Raw genomic sequence first — 16,384 nt, 5'->3', positions numbered from 1 at the left:
CGCAGGAACTCGGAGCCAGAGAGCAATCACTGCATCCTTCCGGCCGCGCGGAGAATAAACACGGCGCTTCCCCTGCCATCTTACCACGCGCGCCCCCGACCTCTGCGCTGAAGCGGGTGGGGGGAAGCTCAACCTGGACCAGCCTTTTGTGGAGAAAACAAACTTCGCTCCTGAAAGCGTCCCTGGGCCTCAACAGGCCCCTGTGCTGGACTCAGACCAGGACAAACAAGAGCTGGATGCCGTGGGTGGCAAGAAGGCAGGCCCACCCTGAGCACAGCTGGAGGAGAGCAAACAGACCCTGGAAGAAAATTTGGCAGCTTGAACCTTTATTTTTAGTATTTTTTTAAAAAGCATAATTAGAAACTTTCAATACAGAAATAATCCTAGCAAACCATTTAAAAGTTTTGTTGTTCGACAGGAATTTCACATCAGGTCCACCAGGACGTCAGTCCAGCCCTGTGAGCCCCCCACCCCCACCCCCCATTCATGCGTGTAACACTCAGTGGGACAGGCACACTGTCGTCACCAAAATCACCCCACCACCTGGGTCTGGACGTCCAGTTGCCAGAGCCATAGTGTCTTCTAGCCCAGGCTGGAAACTTCCAGGGCCCCTTCCCCTTATTGCTTGAATTTGCAAGCACTGCCACACTGACGTCACGTGAATGCTCAGAGTCGAGAACGCTGCCCGCCCAGGAGTCTCGAGCTCTCTGCGTCCTGCACAGGACCTCTGGTCACCCAGCACAGCCCTGAGGACGGAGACCACACTTTCGCTCCTGGCCCCGCGGCCACCCTCCGCAGCCCCGCTTCCCCAGGCCCCGAGCTCCCCCACCTCGTCAGGTAGTTCCAGTGAAGGCCTGCTCCCAGAGAAGCGCAGGCTTTTGGCAGTCTGGGGAAGTGGAGAGACAGGTCAGCATTGACTGAAAACCCATCAACAGTGTTAACATGGAAAATCTGCAGTGTGATCTGTGATGTGATTGTCCAATCAGGGCTTTGCCTGGAATTCGCCTAGGAAAAGAAATCTAACAAAACACATCATGGTGTTGAAATAAATTATTCCCAGGTGACGTGATCCTTTTAGGGGAAAGGTGAATGAAGTGTCCCGAGGGGGACAGTAATCAAGTGCAGATGACCCTGGCTTTTTCCTCCAGGGCACCACAGTCAAAGCTGGCTGGCTCCCAGCCCCGGGCTGCCATCCTTCCCAGCCGCTAACAAATCCTCCCAGTCCCGCCAGTGATCCGGGTCCACCTGCCGGCCACCTCTCAGGCAACGTCCCCACTGCCCAGCAGCGCCTGGCACCCACTCCTCACATCCACGGCTGCCTGGTGCCGCGACGGAGACCTGGGAGCTCTGTGGAAAGCCCTGGGCCGACACAGACGAGGGCGGGAGGCCCGTTCTCCTCTCCCACCAAGAAATGGCCAGGAAGGCGAGGCTGCTCTGCCAAGACCCAGCCCCAGGATGACAGGAAGCCATTCAATTTTTCTAAAAACACTGGACCCAAAGCGGGGAGGCCACAACATTTGCTGCTGTGCCAACCAGACCTCAGGAAGAGAAAGTGTGAGAAACTTAATTCATTTGATTTGGCTTCATTTTCTTTATGTGTTAAAATAACGCACCTCGGTGCCCCTGCAAGCCCCCTTCCCTGCACAAACACACCCCTACCTTTCTGTTGGAACTGAAACAGGTTGGTATAAGTTAAAAGCCACGGTTTCCCTGGGGTTGTAGTTCAGAGGCATCTAGAAGGCAGGACAAGAAATCTGGTGACCAAAAGGCTAGGCCTCTAATGGGAGCCCCCAAGCCTACCTCCAGGCCGGGTTTCCCCCAGCTGCCAGATGATGGTGGCGGCGGGGGTGGGGGGGGAGCTGGGCTGGGAAGAGACACGACACAGGCCCCCCGAAAGAGGGGGCGACCTGACGTGCCAGGGACAGAAGGCGACAGCCTGTAGGAGAGAACACGTTATGAGGAAGGCCCGCTCCACCAGCCCAGGTTGGCTAAAGGTGTGGCTAAAACTCGAGCCTGTCTCCTCAGGAAGCCACCGGCCGGAAGATGGGATGGGGAGGGGTACGGACGGGAGGGTCTACTGCAGCGGGCTGGCGTGAAGGAGGCAAAAGCCAGAGCAGGACGAGGGTGACGAGGGTGACGCGGCTGGTTAAAGCAATACACGTATGTACACACTCTGGGTCCTCAGTCTGCTCGGCTGGCCGCGGCCTCGCCGGGCCCAGGTGCCCGGGCCGGGGGCACCAGAAGGGAAGGGCAGGTCGTCCGACACCTTCTTGGCACTCACGGGGGGAGGGGAGGAAGTGCCGACGGCGCCTCCCGATACAAAAACGGGGAGAGAATTCTTTAAATAACGGCACGAAGCTGCGACTGTCCCCGAGGAGCCCCGCGGGCCGCGGGTGGGGAGCAGGCACAGCGCAGTCTCTGCGGGGGGGCTGGGGGGGGCCGGGGGGGCCTAGCAGCAGCGCTTCTTCCGTTTACTGTTCTTCGTGAGCTTCACCACGTCGTTCTGTTGCTGCTGCTGCTGCTTGGCCAAGTTGTCCTTCTTTGCTCGGAGGACAAGCTCTGTGATGCAGTTGAACATCTGTGAGGACGAAGGAGGCAGGGTGGGCCTCAGACCCGGTGCCCAGGGCCCGCTCCCCATCTGCTCTTCCTACCCTCAGGGCTTTCTGTACACATGGCCCCAGACCCTTTCCAAAAGGAGCTGATAATTTCTAAAGGTCAAAAAGGAACAACATCAAAGCCCCATGAGCTGTGTCTTGGGGAAATCAATCTCAGGGATTTTCCAGCCTTTCTTTTAAAAAGAGAGAAAGAACCTCTCCAGCTGGAATCCGGACAAGACGAAGGCGCCCCAGCTCCAGTGACGGGCCAGAGGGACCCAGAGCCTGCCCACTCCAGGCCCCCAAGATGTCCCTGTGGTGCCAGGACCCAGTGGAACTCCACCTGCCAACCCACATCCTCTCCTCCACTCTGCCAGGAAAGGTATCAGGCACCTAACATAATTTGCTTCACTTACTCCTCGCAAGCCAGGAGGCAGGAACCCTCACCCCACCCCGATCTACAGAAGGAACAGGTGCAACCTAGAGAGCTTAAGTCACCACCCAAGGTGGACAGAAAGGCCCGTCCTGTGATCCCAGGCTGACTCGGAGGCACCCGGGCTCCCTGCCACTGTGCATCGGGTGTCCAGGATGCAGTGGGGGATCCTGGCTTCCCTGGGTCTCTAGATTCCACACACTGTGGGGCAGGACTCACCTAAAGCTATGAGCATGGCCTGCCTGGGCTTGTGGCAAAAGGTCCCACTTTTCTCCCACAGGCTCACAACTACCTCCCAGCAGGCCTAGCGGAAGGGAAGCTGCCCCCGGGCCAGAAGCTCAGCTGCTCTGTGGGGGACCTGTCTCCCCAGCAGCCTCTGGGGGACTCGCAGCAGGTGCCCACCCGAACTCTGGAGGCCACAGGGAGGCAACCAGGTGTCTGCAGGGAAGCCAAGGCCCCAAGGAAAGCCTTGAGAGCAGGAAGAGGTAATGGGTGGGGCCAGGGAGGGCAGTGAGGCTGACGACTGAGCGGGAACCCCGCGTGGCTGGGCTCAGGGTGACTCGGCCTCTTACAAGTTGAGTGATAGTCCTCAACTTGGAACCTCAGGTCAGAGGACTGTTGAGATATGAGCTAACACCTACAAAAGGCCCAGCACGATGCCTGGCACCCAGTAGGCCCCGAGGAACGGCAGTTACTAGGAGGTTTTCTGTCTGCCACCTGGGTACTCTGGGCAGGTTAGACGTGCAGAGAAGAGGACTGTGGCGGTGGGACAGAGTTGGGCCCCACTCCCTCCCCTGCCCCCACTCGGGCCCAGGCCTCACCTCTTCCACATTGACATTCTCCTTGGCGCTGGTCTCAAACAACTGGATCCCCATCTGCCCTGCGAATTTGTAGGCATCTTCTGTTTCCACCACCTTCCGCTCAGGGTCGTCATTCTTATTCCCCACTTCAAGGCAAAGCAAAGTCAGCCCAGCCCTGCAGGAGCACCCCCCCAGCCACCCCCCAGGCCACTGTCCCCACCCCGGTGGGTCCAGCCTCACCTAATATTCGGCACACATCATCACAGTTTTGGTTGATTTCATGAAGCCACCGCTTAACATTGACAAAGGACTCTGCACTGGTGACGTCATAAACCACGATGACCCCGTGGGTCCCCCGATAATACCTGTAGGGTCAGGATCTGTGTCAGAGTTTCAGCCTAGACAAGAGTGGCCCCTTCACTAAGACCGAGCCTGCCCGTGTCCAGACAGCGGCCAGGAGATGGGGATGGGGCACATGCTCTCCTGCAAGACGCCCAGCATCTCCTCTCCGTGTGACCCCGGCTGGACATCCGGGAACCATGCGCCAGCCGGGATGCTCAGCAGCACCGTTGCTCACGCTTGTCCCCAAGGCACCAGTGAAGAGGGAGCAGCCCTGAGGCGGCCGGTCAAGTTGTTCGAGTCTGCCACTAGCCTGAACCTTCTTTGAAGTTCTTGTTTTAGGTTTAAAATGCAAGTAATTCTTGTATTTGATGCCCTATTATCACTGTCCTTGTTTTAACATTCAAAGACCTTCTCTCTTCAAATCTCTTAGTAAAATGCCATTCCAAGAAGACACACCGTTTGGGAAGCCCCGCCAACGTCTCATTCACCCCGCTGGGGGCAGATGGGCACCTCCCTTCCGCCGCTCTGGGCCCGTCTGTGCTGGCGGCAGAGAGCGCGTGGAGACGGTGTGGGCACCCGGGCACAGCGGGAAGAAGGTGTCCCAGAGGTGCCACCATCCAAACGTGCAGACCCTATGGCCTGAGATCAGCCAGAAGCTCTGGAAGGCAGGAGGATGGAGGACATGGACCGCACACACCACCCCCCCCCCCGCCGGCTTATCACAGCCTGAGCACTCAGTCCTCACGCCTGGCGCCAGAGCCTTAGGGGGATGGGGACGTTCTCACGACCGGCTCAGCGGCGCTCTGGCCAACTCTTCACTTGCTAGGCCCAGCTGCAGGACAAAGGCTACCCTGGCGCCATCGCTGAAAGGATGTGGGACCCCGGGACAGTTATGGCAGGCACCTCGGCGCACCTCCGTCCTCAACTGTAAGCTCGTACCCGCTCTTGGGACGGCTGCGAGGAATAAAGGAGAGAACTTAGGTTTCCACAAGGGCCAGTCAGTAGCCAGCAGTCAAGGAATGGGGGCTCCTCACCATTATTAATATTCCTTCAGTGACAAGCTGGGGCCCCTGACCCAGGTGGAAGAAAACCGAGGGACAGTGTGCAAGGCAGCGGGTGACCCGCTCTCCCGAGCTGGCTACCAGGGCCGCGAGCAGAAGCAGTCTGTGCGGTGCCCCCGGGTCCAGCCCAGCTGGTCTCCCCCACCCCGTCTCTGCCCCCCTCGGAAGCCTGCTGGGGGCTCCCGGGGGCTTCGTTCTGCCACAGCTTTGCCTTCCAGGGATGCGGTGTCGCTGCCCTGGGGAGGCCGAACCGTGAAGCCAAGCAGGCGCCGGGCCCTCAGGACCAGTCTCGGCCGTGCCCCAGCAGCTGCTGCTGGGAGCGCCAGGTCCTCACCCAGCTGGGCAGGACTGTGCGCCAGGGCCAGGGCGACAGACGACTGTCCCCGGCCAGCAAAGGCAGTGCGAGCGAGGAACACATGTCCAAGCTCTCCTGCGTTCAAGACTACTGAAATGCCAAGAAATGCCGAAAGGGCGAGAACTAGTCTGAGGACGAGATCGGGGCTCAGAGCTCTGAGGAGGGGGCACCAGTGCTTCTGGACCTCCTGTCACCACCACCACCAGTAATGACACCCGCTCAGCCCTGCTCAGCTCTGGGCCTGGCACGGCGCCCAACACTTCATATCCACTGCCCTATTAACCTTTGCAGTGACCCGGTATGACAGACACGAGTGCCACCATTTTACCAGGGAGGCCACGAGGCCACGAGGCCACGGGGAATGACCTGCTGAAGTAAGAGCGTCTGGGTCGGACTCCCGGGCCAGGGCCAGGGATCAAAGGGGCTTCCCTTCCTCACCACCCAGCAGCTCGTTACTCACTCCTCCCCGACCTGCACCCCAGCCGTGCCTCCCAGGGTCAGCAAACCCCGGCCTCAGAGACAGAAGAAACAGGGTGACCACAGGGCTCCTCATCAGGCTAACAGGACGCGTTTTAGTTTCTCTTTTAATGCCCTGAATCAGGAAAGGCCATACGGCTACAGCCTGCCCGCCCCAATCCCCGGAACACTCCTGAACTCTCCCGAGGCTCCCTTCTGCTCCAACCACCCTGGCAGGACGTGGAGTCTTTCCGTCCCCCCAGCCCACCCCCACCCGGCATGGCGTGCGCGGGGGACTGCACCACGGAGCTGCCTCAGCTTCCCCAGCACAGGCAGGGGCTGAGCCCGGGGTCCCCGGCCACCGCTGTGCAGCACTGCCCCCTTCTCGAGCACCCCGGAACCACCACGTTGCCCTCCGGTAGCTGAGCTACTCCAGTGTCCCCACCAGAACGAAGGAGGCGGTTTACCCTCTTCCACCCTGACCTGAAAGGAGCTGACCTCGAGGTGGCCCCGACTCCTCTGCACCCCAGGCCACTGCCCTGCCCAAAGCCCTTCTCACGGCCACGGGCCCAGTGTTCTCGGCCACCCTCAATTCCCTGAGCGGTTTTAACCCACAGGAGACACCGGAGCATCTCCTCAGCCCCAAGCCCTCAGGTGGGGCCAGCAGAGAGCAGGGCCGTGGACTGAGCCAGAAGGCAAGAGCTTTGGCATCAAACGGGGCCTCAATTCAACTCCTAACTAACCAAACTAAGTCACTTTACCCTCTCTGGGCCTCGATTTTCTCATCTATAAAATGGAAATAATCACAGGACTCTTTATTTGGGATTAAGTGAAACAAATACAGTAAAATCCTTAGCAACGGTGCCAGCTCAGAGTAAGGACATCTGGGGTCAATGCCCTGACCTCCTGACCTGGACAAGCAGTGTTGTTGGGCTGCCCGTGCCATCCATCCTACCCCAAGGAGCCTCTGACCCAGCCGCCCTCCTTAGGGCCTTGCTGGCAACTGCTAAGACACAAGGGGACTCAGGCAGCTCATCAGCAAGTAGTCAGAGAGAGCTGCAGCGGGTGGCGCCCAGGCCTGGTGACAGAAGCCCCTCCTGCTCAGGGGCTGCTCGGGCGCCAGCCCCTCGAACCAGGGCAGCCCACCCACTGGCCTAGCCCCTCTGCCTGCCTGGCCAGCACCCCCGAGAGTCCCCCCATGACACTCCCAGCCACCACCGTGGGCGCTTTTCACCCCTCAGCGTCCCACCGCTCCCAAGACCCTGAGGAGCCTCCAGATGAGTGGGCAGCCTGGGGTCTGTCCCATTTCCATGCCGAAGGGAAGAAAGGGATCTCTGACCAGAAAAACTCACACACTTTCCCAAGAGCCCCCAGGTACACAGGAACTTCTGGGGGAGGCAACGGAGAGGCCTACCAAAGCAGCAACTACTGCAGGCCAGACACCGGGTCCTCCTCCGCACACGTCACGGTGTGGAGCTCAGGCTCGGCCACCCACTGGGAGCAGGACCGCTCAGAAGTTCCCTCATCTGGAACGTACTAACTGCAGCGAGCACAACCAGATCGTCCAGGGGAAGCCCAAGCACAGAGCACCTGGCACAGGGGACTCAGCATTAAAGCCAATCCTAAGGAGAAACCCTCTGGGAAACTGAAGCACAGAGTTTAGGCAGCTTGCCCAAGGTCACACAGTAGAACAGAAATATAAATTCCGAACTATCTGTCTTCAAAGCCCTGCTCCTTCCTGGAAGCTTTTCTACTAACAGCTCAAGAACCAAGAGCCCCTCCACAGGTCCACAGGACTCCTGCTGTCCGGGGCCCCGGCTGGGTCCCCCTCTGTACAGCGAAGAACCACAAAGGTGCTGCAGCTGCAAAGGAGGGCGGCCCACTGGGTGAACCCGGCTCCCGGTAAACGGCTTTGGGGAGGCAGAGGAGAGGCCTCCCAAGGGCCTCCTGCATACCCATGCTCCTTCTGGGCCTCTCAAAAGAGGGAAGCCTCCTCCCAAGTTGGGGTGGGTGACGGGAGCATGCACGGCCGGCCGAATAAGAGTCACTCACTCACCGAGTGACCACCTAGGGAGCCACACCCCTGTTCTCCCATTTTACATCCCGAGGAACTGAAGGCCAGAGGGCGAGCTGGCTGACTCGTACTGTCCTGACAGCCCCCAGAGCCAGGGCCCCCAGCCAGCGGCACCCGTGGGCAAGTAGCCCACCTCGTCACCTCCTCCTCCACCAGCAAGGAGCCCACCCCATGACATCTCTGTGACTTGGGACACCCGATGCTAATCCAAATGCAGGTGGCGAGGGGGGAGAACAGGAGGAGGCCAGCCTGACTCACGTGGAGGTGATGGTGCGGAAGCGCTCCTGCCCGGCCGTGTCCCAGATCTGCAGCTTCACTTTCTCCCCGTTGATCTCCACGGTCCGAATCTTGAAATCCACTCCGATTGTGGTGATGTAGCTGCCTGCACACACACGCACGTTAGCCAGGCCCGCGGGGCGCCCCCGTCAGGCCGCGTCCTCGCCTGCACAGGGGACCCCAGCCTCCACAATCCCTCCGCGCTGGCTCTTTGTGCCCAGCAAGTTCGAGGTCCCGGGGACACAGCCCTGAACAAGAAAGATAAGGTCCTCACCCCGATGGAGTCCTCAGTGGTGGAAGGCAAGAGACAGGACACAATGAAACAGTGACAAAGACCACAATTTCAGGAGTGAGGAGCACCACAGAGGAAATTAAACCAGGATGAGACCGGGGAGGGGCCAAGCTCCTTGCATTAGAAGGGCCGGCCTGAGCGTGCCGGGGGACCCAGGACACACTCTGGGTTTTTTTTCCTGTGCTATTCCCAACACTGTAAATGACCCACAACATTAACTTCCTAACACAAGTCACGACCTGCATTTTGGAAAACACTGCTCCAGGCAGAGCAGACAGTAGCAAAAATAGCAATGGGGGAGGGGGGGTCACGTGAGGTCGGGCACGCAGTGGGAGGCAGGTAGGGGGACCGGAGGCCAGGTCTCAGGGCCTTTGTGCCATTTCCACGAGCTTGGACTTTCTCTGGTGTGTGGCAGGGCGGCACTGAAGGGTCTGAATCAGAGCCTGAGCCGCACTGTAAGCAGTTCATTCGGGCATCTGTGTGAAAGATGGAGTTGAAGAGAAAATCTAGCCAATGCCCTAGTCCCACCCAGGCTGACAAACAGCACACGTTCATGCTCTGTTTAGGGCTGACTGTGTAACGCGGTGCTGCAGACAAGACCCACACACACCCAACTATATGGTGCATATAGGAGGGGTCAAAGTTCAGGGTGGGGCAGAGATCAAGGACGACTTTGGGGAGGAAGTCACACTTGGGCCTTGCTCAAAGAACAGGCACCATTTCCAAGGCGAGAGAAGGTGGGAGGCAGAGCGACCAGTGTCTCGCAGGTGGAGCCCCGGGATGCTGCTCAACATCCTTACACGCAGAGTAGCCCCCTCCCCTCCCCGGGAAGCACAGGGCCCCAGTGTTGATGGTGCCGAGCTGGAGAAACCCCGGTATAAACTCTGCTCACATGAGAAGGCCGCTGATGTTTGCCACCCCAGGAAAGAGCTGGCCAGAGACCCCGTATGGGCAAGATGAACTTGGCCGTCGGGTATGGGATAGGCAGAAGCTGCCATGACGCTTCAGGCCAGAACCAACGGGGCTCTCGACTAAGATGCTGGGGGTAGAAACGGAAAGGAGACACTGCCCGGGAGACCCTGGGCGGAGAGCAAGAGGGACACAAGGAAGAACAGTGCTCCTGAGCCTGGGAAGCTGCCGGTAGGTACCATCCCTGAATGGAACAGAACAGCAACAACGCCCGGCTGCTCCTTCTGGAGGGATTCCTTAGTCCAGGCACTAGGACTCGGGGCATCTCGGGTAATCCTCGCAATCACCCTATGCGGGAGGAACGCCGAGTGGTCCCATTTCACAGATGGGCTGAGACTTAAGTGGTGCCCAAGGGCACACACGGGGCAGACCACTATTCCCGACATCACACCAGCAGGGGTGCCGCAGGGCTACTGTCGGGCGAAACCCAATTCTCTACCAAGAGGGAAGTGTTCACCACGTAATCACTTCCTAATTGTAGCTTGCTGCTCAACCACAGCACACGAATTCCGATGACAGAGTCACGTTCAGTCCTTGATCAGAGAGGCCAAGCCAACCAGAAGCCTCTGCAATGAACCTGACATATTCAACAAAAACATGTCCAACTTCACCAGCTATCAGGAAAATACACATTTAAGTGATGGCACTTTCTGCCTATTAGCTTAGCAAAAATGAAGACTAAGATGCAGCACTAATCAGAGTTGACAAGGGGCACTTTTGACCCCTTTAGTGGGAGTGTCACTTAGCACAGCTTCTTTGAAAGGCAAGATGGCAGTTTCAAAAGCCCATACCCCGACCTAGTAACTCCACTTCTATACAAGGATAAACATACGATGCATCCGAAGTAACGCATCACTTAAAATAGAAGCATCCAGAAAGCACGCACATATCAAGAGCACTGCTAATGAATGATGTAGATCCATGCACAGCTCAGGAAAATCCACAGCCATTCAGAAGAACCAGGGGTCTGCTAGAGATGGGCAAAGATGGTCCTTGATATTCCGAGGGGAAGGCCAGTTGCCAAACCATCACATGTAAAGTTGAAAAAAGTCAGGAAGACACACACCATGCTGAACAGAGGCTCCCAGGGCAACAGAGTAGGGGCAGGTGAAGGGACAGCTTTTATTCTTCACCTCGTTGAGTCTGCCTGTTTGACATTTTATACAAGCATGTACTAACTTGTAATACTTAACTTTTTTTTTTCCTCCCTTAAATGCTGGGGCACAAAAAGTCTCTGGGTAGAAAAGGGATGGGCTTACAAAAGGACTTTTTGAACCAGACAGACCTTAGGCAAAGGCCTGGCCAGGTAAAGGGATCTCAAACCCAGAATACTCCAGCAGCATCCCAGGGGGCACACTCACCTGAGAAAGTGTTGTCGGCAAAACGTAACAGTAAACTGCTCTTGCCCACACCTGCAGGAGAGAAAGCAGGAGATGAGAGGGCGCATGGGTCCCTCCCTCTAACCCAGTCCTTCAGGGAGATGGCACCCAAATGCTAACTCTTAAGAAGCTCAGCAGACCCATCTCCCACCTCAGTGCTGCTTTTTATCTCCCTGACTGGCCGGCCACACACCAAGAACATCTCTCCTACTCAATGTCTGACCTTTTCCTCTGTCCTGGTGTGAGAGAAGCTGCCCCAAGTCCCGTGGGGAGAGATGAGAAAGGGGCTTATGCCCAGGCCCTGTGCTGATGAGACCAGAGGAAGATACCAGACGAGAGAAATAAAGCAGGGGGAAGGTCAGCCAAATGATCTGGGCCCCAAAGTGTGTCTGAAACACACGGTCCCTAGAAAAGTATACACCGTGTGTGGAGCTTCAGTTTGTGCACAGCATGAGATGAGGAATTGTGAACCCGGAAGGGACCCTTGAGATCATCAAGGCCATTTTACAGGTGAGAAAACTGAGGCCCAGACAACACAAACCAACTGCCAACCATCCTCCCCCTGCTGATGTCACCGCTGGCTGGATCGGTGAGGAGGGGGTGTCTGCCTTACACCTGTCAGCCCAAGAGCTCACACATGCTCAGACCATTTCACTTAGCACGGCAGCCCCTAACATACTTGTCCCAAGAACAAGCAAAACCCCATAAGCCTGGCTTCCCTTTACCTCAAAAGGAGCAGCTCTAGCCTGTGCACCTGCCCTGTCTCCCCCACCCCATCCCCTACCCCTGCCAAGCCTAAGGCCGACTGAGTGAACCAACCCCAGAAGGAAAGAATCGGCACACACAGAGTTGTGTGTGTGAAGGGCACTTGGATGCCCCTGTCATTCCAGCTATGTCTCTCAAGAGGAGGCACCTGAGGCTGCGGGAAGCTAAGCAGCTGGCCTTCGGGGCCTCCGCAGGGAAGCGCGGGGCTGAGATGGGAATCCGGGGCTGTCTGCTCCGGGGCTCTAGTGCTCTCTCCAACACATACCGCCAGGGCACTCTTCCTGCATCTGGCTCAGAAAGTGGAACAAAAAGACCCCAAAGGGGCCTCTGCATCTGACTCCTGTTAGATTTGCAGCAGCCTGCTAGACGGGAGATTTCCACTAGGGTCTCAAGTGCCCCCAAGCTAAGTGCAAATGTGTGGGGAGGGGCCCACAGGCGTCCAGCAGAGCCTAAGAGGGCGCTGCCTCCGCCCCCCTCCCATGCAGTTTCTAGAAACCTAACCAAACCCAGACAACCTCTCTGGCCAGTCCTCTCTGATGCTCTCTTCTGGGGACTCCTCCAATGAATGAGTGGTCCGGAGATACCCAGAACTTGTTTCATGGAGTGAACCTGGGGCTTCCCTTCCCAAAGACAGGGGTGCGGCTCTGAGCAGACGGGTGCTGCGCCCACGGTACCTGCTGCTCAGCCCCCCGTGCCCACAGGACTCTTGCTTAGAGCCACTTCCTCATCGCCGCTTCTGCAAGGCTTCCTGCTGAGCCCAAGGAGAGCCCAAGCCCTGGGCTGGGTCCCCACGGTGCTCTGCCTGGCGCCGACCCTCCATCAGGCCTGCTGGCTCCTTGGCTTCCTCCTGGAGCCTTCTGGGCCCGCTTACTCAGCTAAAAGCTGTGTCTGGGCCACTAGCTGTGAGTTCCTCTAGGAAGGAGATCTTGCCTCCCTTGCCCTGGATATTTACAGCGCTGGAAGCTGGGCCCAGCACTTAGTCGACACCAACAAAGCATGGCTTAATGAATTTAGGCCCAAACAAACGCCAATCGCACTGACAGCTATACCATCGAATGCTCTGACCACAGCATCCACAGAAGCCAAAGCAGTGGTTTTCAAACTTTCAGGGGGGCAGCAGAATCCTTCTTTAAAATTAAATTTTATCTGGATCCCATATATCTAAAACAGGTTGGGGGGGGGGCCTGGGTGGCTCAGTCAGTTAAGCATCTGACTCTTGGTTCCAGCTCAGGTGAGATCGTGACCCCTCGTCGGGCTCTGCGCTGGGCGTGCAGCCTGCTTAGGATTCTCTCCCCCTCTCTGCCTCGGCCCCTCCCTCCCCACCGATTGCTCTCTCTCTCAAAAAAAATTAAAAAATACAAGAGGTAAGGGGGAGTTGCTCTCTCTGCAAGAAGCAAGGAAGCAGCAGTGTGCCCTCCGGCTTGGCCTCTCCGAGTCCCCTGCACTCACCCCGCTGCTCTGCAGAGCCGCTGAAAACCGCCTGCAGAACGACCACTACCGTCACCACGTAACTGCTGCTCTGGGCCTGACACCGAGCTCCGGCACTGCTCTTCCCTTTGAACGGAAGAGAAACCCGCCCTGAGAAATGACCTCTCCTAAATATCCCTGGAAGAGGCCTCCTCGGGAAAACACGCTGCTTCCATTCATCCCACAGCACTGGCGTAAGGGAGGAAGTGATAGGTACCAATCTACCTTCGCCATGGCTGAAGTCAAGGGCTTCCCAAGGGCCGCACCCGGCATGAAACCCAACTAGTCCTGCCCCATCACCATCTACCCTGCAAAGACCACAGGCAGCCAGGAGACCGATTTATTCGGCAAACACCGCACGTGCCCCTCAGCCCTCACCGCTCTCCCCTGCTCCCTGCCTCTTGGCCTACACAGATGCTCTGGTCCTCAAAAAGCCCCCACAGAAGTCCCCACCCTCAGCCCTGCGCCTCCCTTGGGCTTACAGTTAGTTCCCTCACTCGTCTGGGCTTCAGTTCTGGACTGCTGAAGACCCTTAGACCTTTGAGTAAAGCGTTCGCAGTTTTAATCTTGGCTCAGTCACCCACTCACTGTATGACCTCAGGCAAGTCACTTCCTCTCTCTGAGCCTCAGCTCACTCGTCTGTAAAGTAAAAGGCTTTAACTGGTTCTCTGATGGCCACTCCAGCCTCCAGGTTCTAAGAATGAGGATGGCTGGCCCCACAGTTCAGATGAAATGCTGTGACACTTCTGAGCCGATCAGAAGAATGTAAGAGAAAGTGTAGAACCTGAGCCATAAAGAAGAGCTGCAAAGCTGAGGGAATGTATCCCAGAAGCGTATACGATGTGGCAGAGTGGGAAGAACTCTACATTTATAAAGAAAGAAGCAAACATTCATTGAGGGCCCGCCAGGCCTGACACCAGCTGCTCACGAATAGCACCGACGTGCATTAACTCCTGGCTTTGCCTGTGACGAGCTGTGTGACTTCGGGCAAGTCAGTCAGCGCCTCTGAGCCTTAGTTTCCTTATGTGGCAAGTCACACAGGCAGCAGGTGAGAACCAGATGAAAGCGTCTGTGAAATCATTTGAAAAACCCTAAGAAAGCCTCCCCATAAGGTGCCGGTCCCGGGCGGTGCCTGACGTTCTCCCTCAGTTGCCACGCTCAGTCTGAACTTCCATCTCCCAGGCTCAGAAGGGTCCAGCTTTGACTCCTGTACCTGATGTAGTTCTACAAGCTCAGACTGAACTAGGAGCCAGCCACATAACTTAGCGAGTCTTCTCCCACACCTGACTTCTGGGTGAAAAATCAATACACCAAGCAAAATGTACTGTGAGAAAGGGGGCCAGAACCATCCCCTGGGTTTTACAGAGAAAAGCCATCAAGCTGCATCTTCTTGCAGAATTTATGCTTTTCATTTTTGGGTATCAACACACAAGCCCTAGAGGGATAAGGACCCCTGACCGTGGTGGGCTTACTTTAACTCCAAAAGGAGAGAAATTACTCTGGTGTCAGCCCCTGAGAACGAAGGCCGGGGCTGAAATCAAATCCTGTAAAGGTGGAAAGCCTCAGGACCCTAGGGAATAACCAGAGTCCATCTCCAAGGGTGAGTCTACACAGCTCATCTGGTTTTCTCTCATTCAAACCACAACGAATCCATCCTCCACCCATCTAACTCCTTCCTTGACCACAGCTACTCTGCATCTCCCTTCTTGGCCCTTAACTTTTCCCCTTACCTCTCCCTTCCACCAGTAACCACAGAAACCTCAGCCATCCTTCACCAGATCCAAACCACCAACCACACCCCAATCTAACTTCACAGTGAGATCAAAACCCACTCACTTCCATGGCCAGCTATGGCCCAGTGTCACCCAACACTCTTCCATCAATGTCCTACAATCCCTTTGATTTGCTCCCCTTTCCTTAACAACCCATGGGCTCTACCACCAACCTGGCCTCTGCCTTCAGTCATATGACGGCCTTGCCCACACTCAACTCAGGTCTGGTCTATAAACCTGGCATGCTCCCAAGCCTCCTTCCCCATCATATAATCCCAGCACCTCAGCTATGCTCCCATAAACCCCCCAGGGCCTGCCTCCCTGACCTCTTGGTCACCCCATAAACCTGCTTACCTGCCACACTACAAACACCTCTAAAACCCTCCACCCTTTCCCAGAAACCAACCTGTCTTTTCTAGGAACTTAACATTGATTCATTCATTCAACAAATGTGTTTTAGGCACCTACTGGTTGCAAGGCACTGCACCAGGCCCTGGAGAAGATGCCGTGCAGGGAGCTAGGAGCTCTCCAAGAGTGTATACGTGGTCAGAGCCCTTTTGCAATATTGGCCGACCCAACTCCAGTACCCATCTAGTATACAGTATGTAGCAGCAAACACGTACTGAGCACTCTCTCCGTGCAGGCACTGTTCACAACACTATGTGTGCATTATCTCACTGAATACTCACTCAGCCCTGCGAGGCAGATTCTACTATCAGCTCCATTTTACAGATGGGGAAACGGAACCATACAGATAATAATTCAGCAGGAATGTGCCAGGCCTTGTGCGAGACCATCCCATGAGACAGGTTCTGGGATTATCCCCAGTTTACAGAGGAAGAAACTGAGGCTTACAAAGGGCACTAACAATCACATCAATAGCTAGCATCTACCCAGGGCTTACTTTACGCCAGGCTCCGCGCTAAGCACTTTCCCAGCTTTATCTCATCAAATAGTCAACCACCCAGCGAGGCAAGTCCCCACTTCACAGATGAGGGAACTGAGGCTCACAAAGGCGAAACAACTTGCCCAAGGTCACAGAGTGAGGAACCTGGTAGTCCCAGAACTCGAACCCGGGTCTCTTCAACTCCATGCATCGCGCGACTTGACCAAGGTCACACGTGAGGCAGGGGCAGGCGCGGCGAGAGAACCGGGAGCCCCAGCCCCGACCCCCGTGCGCCCCGCGCGCCCATCCCCTCCGCTCCGAAGCCGGGTGCCCCAACCTCACCTCGAGGCCGCCCGCAGCCCCTCGACGCGCCCCTAGGGCCGACGGCCGCCGGGCAGCCCCGCCCCGCGCGGGCCGGCACCTCCCCGCCCGCCTGCCCGCCCCGAGGCCCCCGCGGGCCGCG

General features: G+C 57.0%; 1 protein-coding gene across 3 annotated transcripts in view; it reads right to left on the bottom strand.

The window, feature by feature from the left end:
• Window positions 1-317: 317 nt before the first annotated feature.
• The window catches only part of RAB35 (RAB35, member RAS oncogene family), a 16,705-nt gene continuing 638 nt past the window's right edge, over window positions 318-16,384 (bottom strand). The window contains exons 2-6 of one of the 3 annotated variants that reach the window (XM_044921006.1): window positions 11,014-11,064; window positions 8,374-8,497; window positions 4,068-4,192; window positions 3,849-3,973; window positions 318-2,578 (exon numbers count right to left, since the gene is read on the bottom strand). In XM_044921006.1, coding sequence (XP_044776941.1) covers window positions 2,450-2,578; window positions 3,849-3,973; window positions 4,068-4,192; window positions 8,374-8,497; window positions 11,014-11,064 — 554 coding nt within the window. In that variant the 3' untranslated portion in view covers window positions 318-2,449. The remainder of the gene's footprint in view (window positions 2,579-3,848; window positions 3,974-4,067; window positions 4,193-8,373; window positions 8,498-11,013; window positions 11,065-16,384) is intronic. The other 2 variants (XM_044921008.1, XM_044921007.1) reach the window with 2 other exon arrangements.

Source organism: Neomonachus schauinslandi, chromosome 14 (genome assembly GCF_002201575.2).
Source record: "Neomonachus schauinslandi chromosome 14, ASM220157v2, whole genome shotgun sequence".
NCBI classification, from domain to species: domain Eukaryota; kingdom Metazoa; phylum Chordata; class Mammalia; order Carnivora; family Phocidae; genus Neomonachus; species Neomonachus schauinslandi.
Note: the sequence above shows the minus strand (reverse complement) of the source record. Positions and strands in the feature narration are given on the sequence as shown.